We start from the raw sequence: 23,296 nt of genomic DNA, 5'->3' as shown, positions 1-23,296 counted from the left end.
TTTTCATACTTTCAATATGTTTTGATGCGAGCTCCATTTGTTGCTCTACAGATACCAAATCAGTATTTGATTTCTTGCCAAGTGATAGATAGTAACATTTCTGGTGTCACAGTTGTGATTACTTTCGAAATTCGATCACACAGATGTGCCAAATCATGAATAAAGCATGAGCATAAAACTAGCAGTCTGTATGCTTAGGGCGAACAGCAGTTAATCTGATGTCTTAACTGGATTTTGTAGGCATGAAGCCTCAATGTTTTATGAATAACATAGTGGACTACCGATTTCGGTATTTTTAACTGAAGACTTTGTTGGACAACCAATTTTTTCGGGATTGTGATGCAAGATTGTTGTACCTTTGATTTTGTCATCAATTGTTTTTGGCCAGCCAGTTCAATGTCCTTTCAACACACTTCCTGTATCACGAAACTAGTTAAACCAATGATAATTGCTTTATCATCTGGCAAATTTTGATCAAAGTACATAACTCAAAACTGTACACTAACAATAGATTTCAATTCTGTGTACCATAAACAATGTAGTGGCGACAAGCAACAGTCAAAATATAGGACAGCTACAGCACATGCCAAGGTCAACGTTTCCTTCCATGCTGAACGGAAAGGAAAACTTAGATATTACAACTTCAATTTGACGTTTAAATCGTTTAGTAATCTTGAATAGTTTTTAAGTAATGGCTGGTCAAAAGCCCGGCATTCTTTTTAAGAGACCTTGTACATATAGCTTGTCATATGTTTCCTTTAACAGTATTTCTTGTTTATGTCTAGTTCTATATTGTTAATATTAGGAAGTTTTCATATATTTAGTCAATTATCTTATTTTTATTGTTAGTGTGGTTGACACTTTTCCCTGACATATTTGAATTTGGGATAGCCAGTGTTCATTAACACACAAAACATTTATATTTTCCAAACTGGTAATAACTTCTAAATCAGTCAATTTGTTTGTAATGCATTGTACGTTACCATATAATATCTTCAGGCTGTTTAAAGAAACACAACTAGGTAGGCCTACATGGTCCACTTCCCCAGATTTGGCTAAATAAGTCAAAAGGCTAAGTCCTAACTATGGCCTTCAGGTACATTCGAATAAGTGAATATTTGTAATTTAAAACTAAATAAAATTAATGAAGCCTAAGTTTTTGATATTATAATTTGTATTTTGTCATATTTTACTTTTATCATTTACTTAGTTTTTAGTTAGACCATCCATTGATTTGAGTTGTTCTAGAAAACAACACATGTACTGAGAAAATCATTGTGATTTATTTATTAAATTAACCCGTAGCCAGACTAGTTATAATACAATATGTGCAGCTCCTCTTATAAAAAGGTTAATGATAAACCAACATTTTCAATAATCAAACTTTATTTTTAACTTCTTCAAACAAACTGGACTCTAATAAAGCTAGTTTTTGGCATCTTAACAAGACCAAAGGACTCATAATGTTTTTTAAATCAGCATTGCAGTTATAATAAACACCAAAATAGTTTGGCAGTTTTTATAAAATAAATAATAAATACACAATAAATTCAAAAATACACTGGTGAAAATGTAACTTTATATACAATTAGCATCGTTATTAGACTAGTTTTATATGCACTTAATTGTTTATACAAGGTCGCTATTCACCGCTGAGCTCATCCACGCGATGAACAGGTCATCAGCTGGGGGAATGTTTTAGCTTAGGCAGACGTGGGCGAGAGCCGAACCAGGACTTACGCCACTCCAGCGTCTCACGCAGTAACCGCTCCTCCTCCGCAGAGAACCTTAGTAGTGTCGCCACCGCGCGTGTCAGGTGTTGTGCCTGTTGAAGTAAATAATTACAAATGCAAACACATCAATCTGTAATCAATAACTAACTGAATTTAACCCTTTAACTTCCGCATTCCTGGATTCACAGCAAGACCCGAGCTTAATTACATACTTAAACCCCCCACCGCCAAGTATTTTTTCCCATTTTAAGGAGTTTTTAACATTACACGTTAAACACATTATTTAAAGTTTAATAGAGTAAATAATCAACAATGTTTAAAAACTTCTCAAATAATGGCAATTTATCCAATAATTACAACACTATCAAAAACTATCTACGAATAAACATTGGAAAAAACCTTGTAAAATAACAACGTAACCATTCCAAAACTCGTGTATGATACAAAACACATGGCGTCCAAGTAGTTTGAGTAATGTCCACAAGATTGCACCACCAACTGGACAGCTATCTTCTAGACATTTCTAAAATAATAGAACACCAAGTAACACAATATTACAGCTGATACAACAAAAATAAAACAGCTGATAATATGAAAACAAGTATACTCGGGTGTGGGGGTGTGGCAGTTGTTCACAAAACGAGAGTTGCACGATATATATCGGGCGTGGCGGTTAAAGGGTTAATTTGTATACATTTTCTAATAATGCTTACAAAACAAAATGTTAAATAATTTTGATGTTTTTACAAACTGAGTGTATTTGTAATTTTCTACTTCTAACTCTTTCATAAAGCGCAAAAAGGCATTTGGTTGCCATGACTACCAGTTTGGGTTGATGACAGATGGTTGAGAATTACGAATAGAGTGCTTCTGTTGTCTGACATTCAATTAACGCTCTAATGCATTTTATCACCAGTTTTATCATTTCGGTCTGTATGTCCACACGATATCTTGGAAACAAACTAACCTTTAGATTTGATATTGTGCACGAAGTTTAATTTCTATGTAATCAACATCGAGTTTGATGATGGTATATGTCACTATAACTCAGGCATAGGATTTGGCTGAGCATTTTTTTACATTGATATAAGACCACTATGGTAACCCTGATGGAAAAAATAAAATCATACAATAAATAAATTTGAAAACAAACTTGAGTACAATAATATGACATAGTAATACCTAATGAAATGAGCAATAAACTAGAAATTTTTCATTCAACTTCAACGAAGCCTGTTACACGAAACATTGTGGCATATTCCTACCTTGTCTATATGTTATCTTAATAATTTTGAATTTTTTGTAGAATTTGACTTTGAATTTGCTACAGATAATAACACAAGTAAGCAACAACATAAAATAAATTATAATATGTAACCAGAAAGCCAAAATCAACATCCACTAAATGAAATACCATATTTATCTGGATAAGGAAGATGGAAAATTACAAGTTGCATTATGTGAGATGTTCGCATTTAACATTACTGCAGAGATGGACCATATGATAGAGTGTATTAGGATAATAATATCTAAATTGAATCACAACCAAAACTGGTTGTTGATGGTTAGCAAACGAGAAAACACCTATAACTAACTCTTGTATAAGTTTTGTCACCTTTAGCATTAAAATGATAATTGAGTACACTTGAACATTTTGTATGATAAACCACATCTCATAATTGAGAATTTTGATTTGAGTTTATGGTGTTTATATATCATAAACTTGTCACATAGTCCTTTCATGGGGTGTAAGTATGTATTCAAAGTGAATGATATAATAAACACAGTTTTGGAAATAAAAACATGTAAATCCCACCTCGTATTCCCTGGATGTCAGAAACTTGATGAGGACATGTTTGAGGTACTTGAAGTTGACATCGTCCTCGGGAGGTGGCAGTGGGGTAGGGTTGTGATGGTTGGTAGTGACATCTCCACCTCCACCTCCGCCACCACCCCCACCCGGGTCCACCCCCTTCAGCTCTCTCTGGAGAGTCTTTTTCATATCTGCCAACCGTTGTTGTAGAACCCTTATATTCTGTAAATTCCATACAAATAAGAAAACAAATTAGGATAAAACTAGAAATAAATGTAAAGAAATAACCGAATTTAAATAACTCTAATTGTGTACAATTTTTTAATTAGTTTTTATTTTAAAAAACTGCTAGAGGAAAGTTGAACATTTGGTGCCGAATAAATCAGCATGAACAAAAACAATCTGAAATAATTTGGATATTTTTATACTGGTTTTTGGAAAGTTTTTATGGACATGGAAATGTTATGTGATCTATCATAATTCTAATACTAACCTGTTTTCTAAATTCTCTCTTTTATAGTGATGCTGCTTGCCTAGAACTCTTATAGAAATCCGTTTCTTTGGTTCATATCATGTTATACAAAAACCCACTTAATTTTGATGAATTAGATATAAAGTTCTTTTAAAGTAAATACCTTGTTTTACAAAAATATTTAGTTACACAGAAGAGCTATCACAACAGAACATACATTCTGGATTTTATATCTTACAATTCCTTATAAAGTACATAAGAGCAGAAGAGCTATCACAACAGAACATAAGTTCTGGATTGTATATCTTACAATTCCAAAATAACCAAGCCACTAAAAATGGAAATTTGAATAGTTACAAAACAGGAGATATTAATCTTCGTCTCCCTTCAACATATAACCCTGACTGACATTTAGTTATGCTAAATCATCCGTCATTCGTCAAACAACACACTCAAATTTGGTAGAGAATTAAAAGAATTTATTTCTTATCTGAATAAATCTATTGTTTCGGAAAAATCTATATGCATACATCTCTCCCACTTTAATCCATTGGGGAACTTGCCCGAGTCATGTATTTGTTTCTTTTTCTGCTAGATAGCAGTTTTGTGCCCTCGTGCATCCTTATAGGCAATTATTGCATTTCAATTTATTATGTTTGCACACTAGAACCACAACTAATAGCTTGTTTTGTTATTGTTTACATTTTGCCATATGCTCAATTTTTGTCACTTCAATGTTCTGCTTACATTCTATGCATCGTGTTCTCAATTTTTAGTGTTTAACTGTTTATGGTTGTCGAATGGGTTTTTAGTTCTTCCACTCCATGGAACAAGACAGTTTGTGTACTTCAGAAGAAGACAGATACTTGGACAGTGATATTGAGATATCAAAGATACTCAAAGGCTGACACAAAAGTCAATTATAAAAAGTAAATGAATGGTCATTGTATGTAATGTAAATAGTTTATTATAATTATCATTTTAATAACAACAATTCAATGTATCAGACAGTTTTATCTCATCTCCCAGACAACTAATTCAGGAGCTTGTCATAAAATCATCAAAAAGTGAAAATATGTAAGTGGATTTTGATTGTTTTGTTATTATGCTTTATAATTAAGCAATTCAATAAAAACTGGTTTTCCATGTAAAAAACATTGTGCTGTTTTGAATAAAAAATTATTGAAACAAATAAACAAAAAGAGTAACAGAATATTGACAGTTGATTTTGATTTTTTTTCTTACCAAACAAAATTTATAAACATATAATAACAAAAATTAAATAAAATATTATTTGGAGAAAGCAACAAACACTATTGTAGAGCAACCAAATAGACTAAAATGTCCTGAAAAGTTGGCTAATTTATCTGTAACAAACTCATTCTATTAATATTTTAGTACACACATGCATTTTTGCCTGAATAAATTCAAACATTCAGTCCTAGGCAGGCTAGGTTAATTGCTTCCTCAATGGGTTAAAAAGACAATCTCTTGAAAACAGTCAACTTTATAAAGGGAAACCCCATCCCTGTGTACTATTCCAAACCAGAAAAGTGACTTTACCAATTTATTGTTGAAAGATTGCAGAAACAAGATAAAGTAACAAACCGATGTTACTCTGTAAAGTAAAGTATTACACAAATTATAGTTATAGGTAATTCAACATCTTCATTCGATAACTTACTTTGTTTCTGTCTGTAAGTTGGGCTTCCAGGTCACTCAGTTTTGCCCGTAATTCCCTTTCTGTGTTTTTGTCAATAGTTTGACTTTCCATTTCAGCTACTGTCACTTTCAAAGAGCTAAGTTCATTTTGCACCCTTTCACACTCCTATACAAAAGATGACACTAATTAGGCATCAAAGAAACAAAGCTACATTAGTATTACTAAAAACTATTATTAGATAGAGTTAATGTTAAAATTATAACATGTATTTTTATTTGTGTATTCTTAACTTTAAAAATTAGATTAATATAACTCGTGCAAATTCCAACAACTGTTCTTTTAAGTTTCAAGCTAACCAACATAAATATTTTATTGGTGCTATCATTAAATACAGTTACATGTTACACTCTGAATTATTCTTGATCTTCATTAAGTTTGCATTGTTTGTCGATACATCTGTTGTTATATTGAACAGAATAAGAACACAGTTTGTTGTTGTTCCACACATGAATGCTTATTCTGCTGTTAGTTCATTTTGCCATGTATTTGCTAGTGCATGCATAGTATAACATTATAAGAAATGCATCACAGTTTGAGTGGCACAAGAGATGGCCTCATGTACACAGATGGTCTTGTGTGTTTTTTTTTTTTTAGATAAGCCAACTTATAGCAAAAACAAAAAAAGTCTTGAAGATTGTGATGAACAACCCACCAGAAGGATTCATACTTTATCTTATATATATAAAAATCTTGAGTCACGATGTATGTTGCCAATAAACTCCAAAACGACTGAACCAATTTCAATCAAATTTCACATGTATCCGTAATTTAGTCTAACTTAGAAGATAGGGTAGTTATTATCTGAATTATTCGCTTATGTCGTGAATATAAACGAATAAAATGAAGAAAAGTTTTCAAAGCGCCTGCACATTATAACCTGCAATTACGAGATAGATACGTATATTAAACAGTGAAACACTATTTGAAGGCGCTAAGTTATGATGTATAATTGTCTAAACTAAATTTTTGGTTGAACTTAAAGGTTGAGTGGTAGACCACTTTGTAATAAAATACATTATGCATGTACAATACATTTTTGACATATTTTCTTGATCGTGACATCAAGGTAAAATCTACATCGGGGTTGGAAATATAATTTACTTCAACCAGAAATGCTCATACGCGGGCAAAACTTACGAAAAGCGTGCGAAGCCGCGGGAAACAGCTAGTAAATATATAAATCTGATCTTATACAATAAATCAATTTAAAAAACCTGGTAAATACATATAAATAATTTAATTAATTAACTAACAACTGCAAATCAGCAAAAAGCTTCAATTTGCAGCTTTTTCATAAATATTTGAACTAAGAAAACACTCTTAGAATTCTATAACTTTAGAACAATATATATTTATTGGTATACGACAAAAGGCTATAATTTAATCACTGAAGTTTTGTTTGACATTGCCATAAATCCTTTACGTTACATTGTTACTCTTAGGACAAGAAGCTAAGAAATGGCACCTAATCCTAAAAGGACTAAAATGTTGAGGGTGAGGTTGGGGTCTTGTATCAAGATCTGAGGAAAAACATTTAGGGCATTAGTCTCAGTTGTGTCACCTTGGAAGAAGGGGAGGCTAGGTTTCAACCAGCCTCTCCAGTCAAAGTAGGCAGGGGGTGGCACGCCCTTATGTCTAGGCTAGCAAGAGCCTTTGACTCAGAAAACGCTACCAACTCCAACAGTCATTTCCCACAGTAGACTAGACCTATCGAATTACCCTTGCACCCCAGAACCTCGACACTTGTGGTTAGTGATGTGTTGCTACAGGACATCCATAAGGTTGCTCAGATTTAAGTGACACATCAGATTTTTTGCTGTACCCAGTGTGGGTTCAACTGGAAGGTATAAACCAGCCAGAAATTAACCCTCCTGGAGAAGACTATTACATTACAATAATTGTTGAAGAGAAAGGTTGAATATATTTCTCTTATTGGTATTCAACCATATTGAGTAACTTATTTCTGATGTGTAAACTGTGTCTGCTGTTTACTATAAAAACCAGGAAAGGGTGGTAACGTATTAATAATAAAGAGTCATGAAACTTAACCGACAATACAGTTATATTTTCACTCTCATGAGTCTACCTATAACACGTACCTGTGATTTATCGACAAGTTTCTTCTCAAGAGACGACTGCTTCTTGTACAACTCGTCTGCCTCCCTCAGCTGAGCTCTCAGGTCCTGTTTGGCTATCTCGACCTCCTGCGACACCTGCGCATTCCGCAACAGCGCGTCATCCTTCTCTCGCTTCTCCTTCTCGAGCTGCGCTGACAGTGCTGCATGCTTCTGCCTCTCCTCCTCTAGCTCGTACTGCTGGCGGTCAACTCGTGCGCTCAACTCCGCCACTCGTTCCCTCACATCCTCCGTCTCCTTGCAACGCTCAGTCTCCAGCTCCGCCTGCAGAACCTCACACCTCTCCGCCATCTCCGCACACATCCTCTCCGCCTCTGCCACTCTTACTGTCATGTCTATACTGTCACTCTTCGCTACCGCCTGCAACAGATGGACAGCCTTCTCAGTGATAGGTTCTAACAAACCTTACGCATCCACTCGTTAAATTATTACTGCTCCTGTGGCAGCCATTCTAAAACTCCAATCTTGCCCAGACCAGACTTCTTTTTAACCACAGATTGTAGCATCTAACCTTCCAATCTGCTTGTTCAGTCCACTGCACAGGTCAACAGTTTGGGGAATGGACCGAATAAGGCTAATAAAAAGGAAAACAACATCTCTTTTTTCACAACATTCTTTACTGTAGAAGTTTGATTCAAAGGATAAGAGAAGTGTTAGGATACGTCCTATTGTTAGATGTTAAGAAACTGGATGCGCTTTATTTTTCAAAAGAAAAACGTAAAGTTTCAGGGGAATTATATAGAAAAGTTAACAAATCAATGAGTTCTTTGTTTAAATTAAAGTCGTTTGACGATGGATGAAGAAAGAAATAAAGAAATTTTATTCCATAACATACAGCTTTACACTCAATCTACTTAATAACAAAAATGATTTGAAAGGATAATAGGAATTCAGACATTTGCCATCGTACTTTTGTAGTATATAACATTAGTATATGTCTAAAATCCTATTATCTCTCAAATAAAAAAAAATAGTACAAGACATCTGAAGTAAAGCTTTTTAACAAAGAAATATATATTTTTTTATCTAGCAGTTCGAAACTTAACACAAATATTTAAATAAAAATATAAAACACAGATCCAGCACATCTGCACAACACAGAATACGGTCCGCCTGCAGCAAAGAGTCCGCCAGGTAGTAGAGTTAACACTTGACTAACATGTTCTATGATATTGCCCTGATATTTTATTTTATTGTAGTTAACTTTTTAATATTTCATTTTATTGTAGTCCATAAAATTTTATGAAGATACTTTTAACACTTTTGCTAACTGTTAAAAAGATATGTGCTACTGGAAATTCAGTCAGTTTAAGACACTGTTTACAAAAACCTTTATTGAATAAGGATATAGAAGTGTGACTTTTATAACTTTTCAACTGTGTCAAACTTTGTACTAACATAACATACATGTATATGTTTATTTGATTAAAAAATATAAGAAACAATCATGTGGCGGAATTTTGAACTTCAAATGAGTTACCCATTTGTAGTAATGTTGCTCTATTTATGCATTCTTGTTCTGCCTTGTGCTGCTACCTACATACGAGTAATATTTAAAATGTGTAATGAATCACTCTATCAAAAGTGTGGTAGTTATTTTTTCCCTATTGGAACTGGAATAAAAAATTACTAATTGACTTGTGTTGCCAGTTCACAAAGTAATAAGAATTATTTGCAACTTACTCTAAGTATTGATTATTAAAAACATAGTTTTACCATTATTTTGCTCATTATTTACTACAAAGTTGGAGGGTACATGTCAATGTTTACGATATCAAAATTACATTTCTATATAAAAATCCTTACTCATATCATTATTCCTTTTGTTATTTTTTACAATACAACCAAATTACACAGTATTTAATAAACTTTACAATGATGTATAACATGTAATTGATTTGTTTGAACAGAGTTGTAAGAACAATGACGACTAGTAATCCCTACGACAAAAGTGACCGAACTAACTCACCTGGGAGAGGGTTGACTAAGCTGTGCAGTGTCTTATATTGGGAGTGTTAAAATAGCTGGTGGACTGACGACTAGTATCCGAGTTAGAGACAGCGCAGGTTCAAATCCTGGCTGTGACCGTAGTACTTTTTATCAGTACTATCAACCTTGTACTGTACTGACTTTCCCCTTATACTGTTTGATAAGATCCTCCCTTGCACAGAACAGTCCAGAAATAGTCCATGACGATGGCAGAGTAAGGTTAAAACGGAAATTGCCCTCTCCTTAAAAAATCTTATATTGTAAGCTGCATGCAATAATAATAGTGAATATGTTGATTTGTTTCATTAAAGTAAAATCAAAAGTCAAATGCGAAGATGGTCTATATACCACACGAGTTCAAACTGGTTTAGTTCAGCCTATTAATTAAATACAAATTTTTATTTTCACTTATTTACTGAGTAACAATAATCAGAAATAATGATATATGTCTTATATAACTTGATTTTGTTACTTGCAAGTTCCACATGTATTGTATAATCCTTACAAGCAATGTAGAAGAAATAAAACATATTATAACATACAATAAAAACATATACAACACATCTGAAAGGTAGTAATTTTAATTGATAAAAAATAAATACATGATTTTTACTAGAGAATATAAAACACAATATTAATCTTATTAATGTGTAATATGCTTAAAATTGTTTTGTTTTTAACGTGTATATACTGCACTTTGTATGCCAAGCACATTTTTTTGGATAATTATTAACTAAAAAGACACTTCTATGAGAAACCATAACAAAAAACAAAATAATGTGAACATAACAACATAACAGCAAGCAACAGGCAAAAACATACATAACAACCTATACTAAATAATTAAAAACACTGTGGTTATTTATGATAACAATAGTGCTCCATAATATTTTATTTCACATTTAATGTCTGTCAACAATGAAAATTGTTACTTAACCCTTTGAATAGTGGGTATTTTCTTTGTAAGAGTGCCCAAAAAGAAATGAGTTTTTAATTTTTTTTATGTTTTTAGTGTTTACTGTGGGGAAAGTAATAAAAAAAAACACTCAATTTAACATATTTGAGGTTTTTTTTGTGTATTTATGCACAAATTGTTATAATTATGTACAACAATTATTTTATTTACAAAATATGAATATAAAAATAAATATTGTCAGTATTTTCTTATAAAACATACAAAGATCAACCGACAATGTAAAAATGAGGTTACAACATGTATCAGATATAACAGAATTGTACACAAACAGAAGTAGAATCAGCTGATTGAACACTGTCGTATGGTGCTAAATTTTAACTGAAAATAAAATATAAACTGCTATCTAGTGGGAACGATGAAAACTATTTGAACTGTTTCTTATCCATTCGACTAGATCGCAAACGTATTCAGGCGAGAGAGATTATTCATCATGAAACATTATTGTGAAAACCGTTTAGCACAATAGCGCTTCCCACATGGGTTCCGGGATTACTGCTGGTGGCACGTGGTGCGCTCCTGAATTCGCTACGGAATTACTAGTCAAAGGGTTATAATGAGTATAAAACTTTCGAAAAATATTTTGTATGTTGTGAATAAAATTGAGGGGGAAAAGTTTGATACTGACACCAAACTGTACGTTGATGTAAACCATTAGTTAAAATCACAGGTGGCAGTGATTCAGAGATAGCACTGAAAAATTTGATGTTATAATCTAAATATGTACCTTTTAAATGTGTATTATAACATTTAAATATAGATTGATTAACAATAAGTATTTGCTCCACTGGGACTCGGAAAGTGCATCCCAGATTTCACTTGGCAAGAGAGAAATCTGAGTTTGAGTTCTGGCGAAGTAATTTTTGTGAATCTATTTTCATGTTCATTAAAATAAGCTATTTATACAAGTACAATTTTATTTATATTTATATATAAGCTACATGCGTATGTTTATTTTATAACAGGTCTCACATGTCATTATATTGTAATACATACTACATCATTTGCTACAGTTTGAAATAATATTGAAGTTTTCAGGTCCTTCTAACGAGATGGCTGGATCAGATAAGAAAAGAGTAATTCAGACCTGAAGCAGTTTTGGATTAAGATGACATAGAAATAGACATACCCTCACTTGTTTCCTTGATTTGTTCTGCAATTTTAATAAATGTATTTCAAATGATAGCTACCCCTTTACAATTAAATGTTAACCTCATTCACAAGAACAGCTCCAGACGATATATAAAAACTGCTAAATTAAATTTCAGCAGCATCTGAAAACCTTTTGAAAAGCAGAAAATCTCTTAACAAATATTTATTATATTAATTAAACACACACAAGCCCACTTTACTTACATGTAATTCTTTACTAATCATTTTCAATCATTCACTCTGACTAAACATGAACAATTTCCTTTTCCTATTTCACTACTTGAGATAAAAATTATTTTAAGATACTCAAAAACAATTTGCAATTCAATTAATACAATTTTTGAGAATAAATTTTTGTTATATTGTAGGCCTAAGTGTTAACTGTAATAAAATATTTCAAATTAGTACATGATATAAACACTACTTGTGTGTCATAAGGCCACATTGGTGACATTATTGCATTCAAATTATTGAGTGGTTTTCAATATTCAGTCTTCAAAGCCAAAAACAAAATATTTGTACTGAGAAATATTTGAATTCACATTTTTTTAAGCAAACAGTGACATTACATTTTCATCTGATATTGAAAAATGGGCTGGAGACAAATAAAATAATAACAAACCTTTAAAATATCAGTAGTCTAGATACACCTTTACATAAAAAAACTGAACCTGTGATGTATATTCTTTATTATAATATATTTTAAAATACAACTAAAAATAGTAGTACAGGACAGTATGAATTTTCCGGATTAGTTGGATATCTTTTAAGGTAGAGTTAAATTTGAAATAGTCAATGTCAAGTAACAGATTATGTGTATAAAATCAAGTAAAGCTTAGTAAAAATGAACAACTACCAACCCATAGAAAACCTTATTATTACAGTGAGTAGAGAATAATGTGAATAAGGTGGAATGAGTTGTTGACTACCGTTTTGAAATTGTTCCTAAATAAATGTTTTTTTTTTTATAAAAAATCTCTTTATTTTATTCGTTTAATACACAAAATAGATTTAAATGTTTTATGTACATTTCTAAACAAACTAGTTGATTTTGTGAGCACTACTATATAAGTAGCTCAAAGACATTGTCAACTTGAGTGAAATTTCCAGAAAATATAAAGAAAAAAATGCATAATGATCTAATGGGACAAGAATAGGGCGTGTACATTGAGTACGTCACTTCTTAACATACCTCCGCTCACACCAAAGTCTGTCACTGGTTTTAAATTTATGTCAAAATTTCAGATAAAAATAGGTCTTCCGAACCAAATTAAATGTTTTTTATTATTAGATAATTAGTTTTACTGTAACAAATTTTGAATACAAATTTTTTTTATCACAAAATTCTGGAAATATATCTTAATAACTATACAGACTTTAACAAACATTTTAAGAAAATTTCACTTAAATAATTGAGACCATTTCTGAGATATCTACACCTAAGGATGCATAAGTTGACAATTAAGCTCTACCAGGAATCAATCCTTTTTTTGTGGTAGTCTAGGAGAACTATATAAAGAGGTCATGGAATGCAAACCACTGATGTTTTCTCCATAAGTTTCAGGAGAAATCTGATTGTGTTGGAAAAATGCAGTTGTTCCTTCTATATTACAGGAAATGATCACAATTTAAAACTAAACAAAGAATTTGGTTATCTAAAAGTGAGAGCAGACTTCTTTCGGATAGCCAACATTTTTTATAACCAAAATTTGTTTAGGCTACTTGATAATCCTGCCCAGTAAGATCAGTAGTCCTCTACTACATCTTTAATAGTTTCCACAAGCACACCCATAAACTGCATTCAGCAAACGCAATTAGTTTAGTGTTACGAAGCTGTTTTCTATTTACTTCCAATAAACGTAAAGCTAGGAAAACACCAAAAGCAGATTGTGTGCTACCTTACCGATGCCTATACAGACTCAACACTGCTATCTGATCGTAGGACACACATTTCAGTTTATTGTTAATGTGACACTAAAAATGTACAGTAATTGTAAACAATTAGCGGTAGCTGTTGAAGTTGACTTATCTACAACTCCAAACATGTTGCCTTGCAAACACAATAAACAACACCTACATTATTTCTTATTGAATCGATATCACAATACCGATATTGTAAATTGCTTACTACCATAAACCAATATTCAGAATAATTTTTTCGTTGTTTCTGAAAACCCAGAGCTTCAATTAAACATATTAAGATAATATAGACCTTAGTAAACATATATTAAAGAAAAAAATGCAATGTCATCAACTCAAGTTCTGAACAAACACACTGGAAAACACTATCAAAAGATCATGGTGGCATTTAAAACAAATTTAAATGAAACCAAATCAGACATAGACTTTATTTTCAATCTTTTAAATACAAAATATTTACATGGTTTTCAATGTAAATTTTAATGTCAATACATCTATTCAAAACAGAAACAATACAAACATAATGTAATTTGTACATGAAAATTAACTTAATGTAGAAAGGGAAAACTTCGACGGAATAAAGTAAAACAATTATCAAAGCAACCAAGCAAAACTGCAACACAAGAGAAATAATCAATATGAAAAATAGTCACCCAATTCTGAAAATATAAAACTAGGAAAATTAGATAATTAAACTTAAAATACACCTTATAATGTAATTATAATAATATTAACCCTTTGCACTTGAAAGGCCAGCAGCACTGGCCACACCAAGGTTACAGACAGCTTGCGTTAGTTTTGCCGTAATTTGTCCGCGCAACTCGTATGACCAGTACTGATGGCCGCGCTACTTTCATTGACAGCTCAGTGGCCATATTTGTTGTTTACCTCCTAAGATTGGAATTATTTTTCAATTACTTCTGCGTTATTTGGATAGTAATTTTAAATGTTTATAGAAGAAATGAAAAATAATTTAAAATGTATTTTTAATGAATTTTTTTAATACAAAGATAAACATACATTTGGGAAATATAACTCTTATATGTATATTGTTAACAAAGATATATGTAAATAAAATGTTATAAAGTAGGCCTTTACAGTTATGTTATATTCAGACATGAACTATTTTACATTTTTCTCAGTCTTTATATTTTTTATAGAATAAAACTTTTAAAAATACATACCTATGTGTATTCAAGAATAATTAACATACGTCTCCTAGTAACATTTTCTAGGTTTCTATCACTTCAGTGAATAGGCCCACTACACGTCATTCATCTTATTTGCACAGTCAATATTTAGAGAAGAATTATAGGCTAATTTAAAATTTACTGCTTTACTTAAAAATTACTTTAAAATAAAGCTGCTCGATGGATTTCAGCTCTCACCATTCATTACAAAACAAAGAGAATATTAGAAAAAAGCTGCTATGTTTAGTGGCCAGTGGTGCTGGCCTTACGAGGTATGGATGTATTATATTTTGGCCTGTACAGCTGGACATACGAGCTGAGATAACATACTGACAAAATGGCGGCGGCCAGTAGAGCTGGACATACAAGCTACAAGGACAAATTATAAATTCTGCCTTTGAGTGCATAGGGTTAAGGTTGCCATTTGTTTACAACAGGTATTCTCTAGTTCGAGTTACAAAAGTGAATTATCCACAGGCTCAGGTACATATTCGCTTTCAGTGTTCCTTGTTGACAGTAATTGACCATTTACCACCGATGCTGTGACAGAAAAATAAAGATACAGGAAAAATTCCTTGTCCTATGTGAAATAAAATGCTTAGGCTGCAAAAACAGGTAGCGTATAGCATAAACAAAAATAAATACCGATAAATTCTGTTAATATTCCCTACATTGATATATAAAAAATGAATTGTGTTTTATTTTTAGATAGTCTCATGTATTAGGTGTCAGATGTACGTAAAAAACGTTGGGGTTTAATTGAAATAGGCGACTTCACGGTGAAACGTTGACCCTTTCCATTAGTGCGTTGTCAGTTATTTGACGATACGACTTTCTTTTAGAATGTAGTTATTACTCTAACTTCTCAATCTCATTATTTAACTTTGTCAAAGCTGTTTCAACCTTGATGTACTAAACAGTCAAAGAATATACATTTATTTCCGGTGGTGAAGCTGCGTGAAACACTATGTAGTCAGATGATGACACGGACATGAATCGTGAATGCTCAGCAGTCTTCTATATTGGTAATTTGTGTTAGTGTTTTATTCCTTTTGAGTTTATTTGAAATTTACTATTACTTCTTACTACTTCATCTCTACTTTTAAACAGAGTAGGCTTTGTTGGGTGTATCTTTTACGTAAAATGTTCTCAGATCTCAGGATATTATACAAATATCTTCTTTATATATAAAAATCTTGTACCATGATGTTGGTTTACGCTAATCTCCGAAACTACAGAACCGATTTAAATGACATTTTAACGGTATGTACTGTTTGGTCCAACTTATAAGATAGGATAGTTTTTATTTCGATTTATAAACGTCAATTTATTTTATTGTGAATGTAAGGTTTATAGATAAAGAGTTGAATTCACTTATATACCTTGTTAAATGTAATAACATAATTTTAAGACAGTAGAACCATATGTTTGATTAATTTAACCACAGTTTTTAATTTGTTTACATTTATAGTCTTAAAGGAAAGAGTAAGCTTGATAGTAACATCACTTCTTATATAAACCTTCCCTGCAACTGCTGTTTAACATAGAGTAAGAAACATCCAGATAAGAAAATTACAAATTTTAATAAAAATATACTTTTAACTGTACATTTTATTTTAGTAAATGTTAAGTATGCAGTGATTGGTTAGTACTGTAATGTTGATATAAAAGATAAAGTTACTATCTAACTATATTTTGTTTATTGGAAAACCAGCCAAAATTGACAATGAAACAAAAAATTCAAAGACCAGAGTAAATTACAAGGGCTATACACACTTTTATGACAGATTTCCTTGATCGCGGCAACAAGGCAAACTCAACATTGGCGACGGAAATATAATTCATTCGAACCTGAAAAGCTCATACATATGCAAAGCCTACGAAATTGCGAGTGAAGCCACGCGTAAATGACTACCCAACAGCACTTGTTTGGTCATCAGAAGGATCACCAGAAATATTATTGAAGCATCCATTTTAAAGGAGAAATTATTCTGCTACGACGTATCCCAATGAAACCGTCACATACCACAATATCATTTAAAAGGCTTCAATTCTCTGTTCGATTAGCATTCACGATGATCATTAACAAATCTCAAGGCCAACAATGTCCGTTTGCAGCTTAGATTTAGAAAATCCATGTTTCTCTCACGGCCAAACATAATTATTTGGAGTAGGAATCAACCTTTCCATACCTAATTGATAAAATTTAATTGGGTTTATTATTTATTGTACTTGAATTAAATACAATACATAATAATGCATAATTTGTCTATAATATTAATCATATAATAACAATGCCACAGCGAAACGTGGCCAGGTCAGCTACTAGTTTATATATGTATGTTTACAAAAGGCGGGAGCAACAAACATTTTGTTGAAAGGCATCAGAAAGACAGGACCAACAAACAGCTGACAACTCTCAACTGTAACATGTTTGTTACAACCGGCTTGTGCAAACGTACCTTAAAAAAATGGTTGTGCTTGCTTATGCTTTTTTTATAATTATACTAGTATTTTTGTTATTATACTTTCGAAATTTTAACAGGAGCCATTTTGTTAATATTACAGCAAGTCACACAATAATTTGTACAAGTGTTCCTCTTATCAGTCATAACCGATGTGCAAAGTTTGGTATATGAAGGTTTACTGTTATAGGGATTTAAACTTTTTATACAAAATACAAAATGGTGGCAATGACTAAACACCAAATTTACCGACCTATGTTTATAGAATATTTTTTGTTTGGAATCATGAATAATATCAGCCACAGAAGTTTGTGGCACCCTTTTGCAAACATCCTGTATATATATAGATAAAATTACATTTTAATTTATTGTTTAAAGTTAAAAAGTACTGTATTGAATTCCTTAAATCATTTTAGGTAAAGAGGCTTCATTGTAACAAAGGGGAAAAACACAAAGAGACTACCTATTAGAACTTGGGGCTACCGCGGTTGTGGGGGCTACCTTGGTTGTGGGAGTAACCGTGGTTGATGGGGCTACCATGGTTATTGGGGCTATCATTTTTGGGAGCTACCGTGGTGGTTGTTAGGGTTAACATGGTTGTTTGGGCTATCATGGTTGTGGGAGATTCCGTGGTTGTGTGTGCTACTGTGGTTCTGGGGGGCTACCGTGGTTGTGGTGAATAACGTTGTGACAAATTAAAAGTATTTTTCTGTACAGTCAACACGGTAATGACTTCATAGTACATTTTATCTGAGATCCAAAACATCCCCAGTTCCCTAAGTTGCTGATTTCTTCTGTTTCTTCGACTTTAACAGTAGGATCTGGCAATTGGCGGTAGAGAACAGTTTAAAGATTACATAAGATATAAAACCAACTAAAGAAGGGAATACCTTGTAATAGTATATTTAATCAGCAAACTAGTGAACATTGACAGAATAAATCATAAGCCCTATAAAAGTTATTCACACATTTCCCCAATTTGTAACTTGGAGTGAGTGATTTCTCAATCTTCATCTACTACAACAGTCCGAAGTATAGCAACACTCCATACTTCTCTCTATCTTATTTCATAATGACAACAGTAATTGAAATAATTCCTTCAATTAATATTATTTATAAATAACTAAAACAAACATTTTATTGTGATTAACTCTTAGCGGTAACAAGGCTGCATGATTCTCTATCATCGGCTTGTCAGTTTTACTATGGTACTGCGCTCTGAACCACCTACAGTCGTCAATAACACCTCTATTTATGTTCATGAATATTGTTGTTTTTATCAATGAGAGATTGAATGAGGTAACGGTTTTTGATTGATAGAATCAATAAAGGTATCTTACAATAGAGGATTAGTACAGTTTTAGTACATAAATCATGAAAATATCTGTTAAAGTACTAATATAAAAAAGACAATTTCAAATTTCAAAAATATTAGTGTTGACTCACATAGTCTATTACTCAAATTGGAAGAACTAAACGACATACCATATTGACCACATTATACAGTATTAGTGATCAATAGCTGGGGGGGGGGGAAGGTTATTGTCATAACTATAATTAAGTATTCTAACACTGAGTACCTCAGAAACAAATCAAATGTTACAAAAACTAGGGAAGGGGGGATTAAAAATGGGACATGAGAAAGCTTTTTAACATTTTAAACCAATAATAATAATCACAGATTTTCCTTCAATATAACTTTTTGTGGTGTTCCTTAGTTATTGATTTCAAAGACTAAGTCCAACATTTTCAAAGTTATATTGAAAATGTGTAACTATTATTAGTTATATTTAATTTGAAACATCTATTTGCCCCCTAATTAATAATGCAAGATTATTAGGAACATACAAATTCCATCACTAAAGGAAGAAATAGCATGATAAAAATAACTGGGAGGGGAGTTAACTCTTTATTGAAAGTGAGGCAGCACTGATCTTCCACAGCTGATAAAAAATACTGCAAAGTCTACAGGGTGTACCTTCCCAAGCTTAGTGTATAATACATTCAAAATTAATCGATAATGCAACCGCTAAGAGTTAATTAAAAAAAATATATATATAAATAAATAACTAGTATCTTAGCACTCCTGCCTTAGTAAATAGTTGATTAAAATAACTGCCCCACGCCTCATTACACTTTGAAGCATTGATTCATACACAAGCATAGACAAGTTAAATGTTAATGTATTACACAATAACTTTAGATAACATACAGAAATTAGTGTTAAAATGTTAGACAGTGAGTTAACATCACATTCTTGCGAAAAGATGGACATACTCATACTACAGCAAAATCATGCAAAATATTTCACATAATGTTAACACACATTTTACTAGATAGATTGAAAATTATACTTCAGATCGGCACCGGGCAGGGCAGAGGAAATAATGACATCTTTGACTATTGTTCTGGCACATAGTATAACTAACGTTATCGGAGGAGCCACAGCATACTATATCCTTTCGTAATCCAGCCTTATGTGTGGGAAGATTAAATCAGACTTTTAGAATTTGTCCCATAAATCAATATTGATTGCACAATATAAATTTTGCTCGAAAACAGGAAATATAGAGAGAGACTTATTCTAGACTTTGTCTATCATACTGACAATGCTGGGGCTTGGTCTTACTTTATTTATGACATCTATTAAGTCTGCAATAGGATGAGAGGTATTGAAAACATATTATAGTGGTGTTGAAATTTAGGAAAAAGTTCAGTTGAGGTATATACATAAAAATACTGAAATTTTGATTTGAACTGTTAGTTTATTGATGCTCAATTTGTCCAACAATCAGGATCTGTATTCTGATGTAGAAGCAAAAGTTAAGTGTGAAAACAAAATGGATAAAATACGGGATGGGAAACAGCAGGATCAAAGGATGCAACACAGATGACTACAACATGTAACATAGCATGACACAATATGGACCAAGACACAAAGTAAATATGGACAAACAAAAAATGTGATAAAACAAATCATAATATTTGACAGGATACAAATGATAGACAATCAGACCTTTCTTTCACACCAATTACGTGTCTTTGTTATGTGGAAGGTTATACTGTTATTATTACCTTCGCCTATTATTATGCACCGTCAAAGGTCTTCTGCCAACTATGAATTATGAAAGCACTTAAAACTTCTGTATTCCTACAAAACACCAAAAACCACCTATTGTGTCTTCCTAAAACACCAAAACCCACCTATTGTGTCTTCCTAAGAGAACCTATCATCCTTATCCAAAATGCGAAAGATAGAAGACAATCCCTAGCTATCACAGGACAGTCTTGCTTAATGCACAGGCTACATTTCTACACATACCCACTCACTGAAGGTCTTTCCTCAGATTATTGCCTCATTACTTGGAAACCTTGAATTACTTCATTACCTAAGAGAGTCTCAGTATTTTAGAATTTATTTCATATACTGTTTCTTTACCATAACTGGTTTATTAGCGTGTTATCAGTTTTATTATAATATTTTTAATCAATTAAGATCATTACTTTTGTGTGTTAAAGCATGTAATTACAAAACGATTATGGAGATAAAATTAATGTAAATTGTTGTTAATTGCATTTAATTTGTAGTATGTCGTTATATTAAAACCTAATGGAATTATGCAGATAAACAACAATGTAAATTATTTTTAGTTTTAAAATAACTGCTAGAAATTTTCATTTATTGTTTATTTTACGTTTTTAATTCATAAAATCTGCTTAAGAGATTTTAAAAATATTATTTAGGAAAAGCTATATATTGAAATAATTATTCAAATAAAGTATCCTTCTTATTCTAATGTTTTAAAGAGAGACAAATAAAAATCTCATAGTTTAAAATAACACTTAATGTATTTTATTTTTAAAGGAAGTAAATTAATTCTTTTGTTAGAAAAATCAGTTAATAATATTATAAATTTAATTATGTACAACTATCCAAATACAGAATTCGTTTACAAAGCATATATATATATATATATAAGTAGATAGTAATATGGGGTTTCTAGCGCACTTTTGGAGCCAACAGCAATTGAATGTAAAATCACGTTAAAAAGAACGTAACGTGATAGTATAAATATATACAATCAATACAATATATATATATATATATATATATTTATATATATATATAGTATAAATATATAAATTTTATTAATGCAAATAAAAGTTGTTTGACAGGTATTTGGTCTTCCGATCAAATGTCAGTTTGGTTATTTAAACGCATATGTGACAGATATGGGCAAATACAAAATAATTGAATTGAATCGTAAAAAATAAGGGTTCTGCGGTGTAGTTGTAGCACATTCACCCGGCAAGTGAGAGATCCGGGTTCGAGTCCAAGCGGAGCAAGTACTTTTTGCCATTCAATGTTTATTGAAATTATATATATATATATATATATAATACTAAAGGTCAACTTTCCCTATCCAAACCAAGTTGAAAAGCAGACACAAGCATAACAAATATTTGAACAAAAATTAATCTGAAAATATATTAAAGAGCAACATCAGATTATTTCAAAATAAATTATTTAATCAAATCTTGATATAGAGGCTACTGGTCTATTTCATCTACACATGACAATAAATGTTTTTGTGTGGATACATTTTTTATGTTACCAACAGTTTTTGCTCAAGAAATCAATTTGAAATTTCAGTACACAAGATGACAACACCTTCCATCCCGGTGCCGATCAAAGTATATTGTTATACATATGGCAACTGATCCATATCTTGTCTACTGAACATGCACTTATAAAAAAAGTTAACATAATTAATTCAAGAAGATACAATACAAAATTAAGTGGATTTCAGGGTGGGGAATAAAGTAAACAAAATATCTACGGTGATAACTATATTGAGGTGGGGCTAGCTTTAATGCATTGGACTCACAACATCTTGTGCAATTTTTTTAAGTTCTTGGGCAAGGTTGTCACGTTCTGCAGATATTCTGTCTACTCTGCCCATCAGTTTGTCTTTTTCCTTAATTTCGGCTTCCAGCAAGCTCTCCAGTTCCTTGATCTTGACTTCTGCCCTCCTCCTCTCACCACCTTCCTCACCAGCTTGCCTACTCAGTCGTTCCACCTGCGAGGATAAAACATAAAATAAATTAATGACCAGAAAGAAAATATTATTGTAAGTTTAGACAGCATGAAATAAAAACTACTTTTTGCCAATTTTTATAAATAAATATAAATTCTTTTATTCAGGGAGCGTATTTCAACGATGCATCATTGTTTTACAAATCTACTCTTGCCAAATCCAGATCTAGTTCTAAAATAACAATAAAAAACACACTACACACTACAACAATACATGGATTGGTCTAGTCCTATCTAGATCGTTTAGTGCCTAATAATTCCCTAAGTTTAGTTTTGAAACTAGCACAAGATACAACATTCCTGGTGTGTTCAGGAAGACCATTAAAACAAATTAGGGCCGAAATACGAGAAGCCCTTCTCCAAACTTCCAGCTGCACCTTAGGGAAGTGAAGCTTTCCATCCTGGTGGGTGCTTTGTTCAGAAAACTCCATACGGTACAAGACCCTCTCGACTAAGCACTGTGGCTTTCCAATCATGAGTGCCTAGTGAATCATGCAGCATGTCAGCAATTTACAAACTACTTCCATAGGGAGCATTTGCGCAGCGTCACAAAAAGGAGAAACATTATCATGGATCGGGAGGTTAAAAATAAACCCTGGTACAGATTTCTTTATTTCAGGATTCTATACATGT

At 32.1% G+C, this 23,296-nt stretch overlaps 1 protein-coding gene across 2 annotated transcripts in view; it reads right to left on the bottom strand.

The window, feature by feature from the left end:
- Window positions 1-1,368: 1,368 nt before the first annotated feature.
- The window catches only part of LOC124364592 (golgin subfamily A member 1), an 80,224-nt gene continuing 58,296 nt past the window's right edge, over window positions 1,369-23,296 (bottom strand). For both annotated transcript variants that reach the window (XM_046820178.1, XM_046820179.1), the window contains exons 8-12: window positions 22,455-22,646; window positions 7,841-8,236; window positions 5,703-5,846; window positions 3,550-3,768; window positions 1,369-1,825 (exon numbers count right to left, since the gene is read on the bottom strand). In XM_046820178.1, the coding sequence (XP_046676134.1) occupies window positions 1,682-1,825; window positions 3,550-3,768; window positions 5,703-5,846; window positions 7,841-8,236; window positions 22,455-22,646 (1,095 nt within the window). In that variant the 3' untranslated portion in view covers window positions 1,369-1,681. The remainder of the gene's footprint in view (window positions 1,826-3,549; window positions 3,769-5,702; window positions 5,847-7,840; window positions 8,237-22,454; window positions 22,647-23,296) is intronic.

The sequence above is a fragment of the Homalodisca vitripennis genome, chromosome 6 (genome assembly GCF_021130785.1).
Source record: "Homalodisca vitripennis isolate AUS2020 chromosome 6, UT_GWSS_2.1, whole genome shotgun sequence".
Taxonomy (NCBI): Eukaryota; Metazoa; Arthropoda; class Insecta; order Hemiptera; family Cicadellidae; genus Homalodisca; species Homalodisca vitripennis.
The sequence above is the reverse complement of the archived record's forward strand: the minus strand, read 5'-3'. Positions and strand labels throughout refer to the sequence as shown.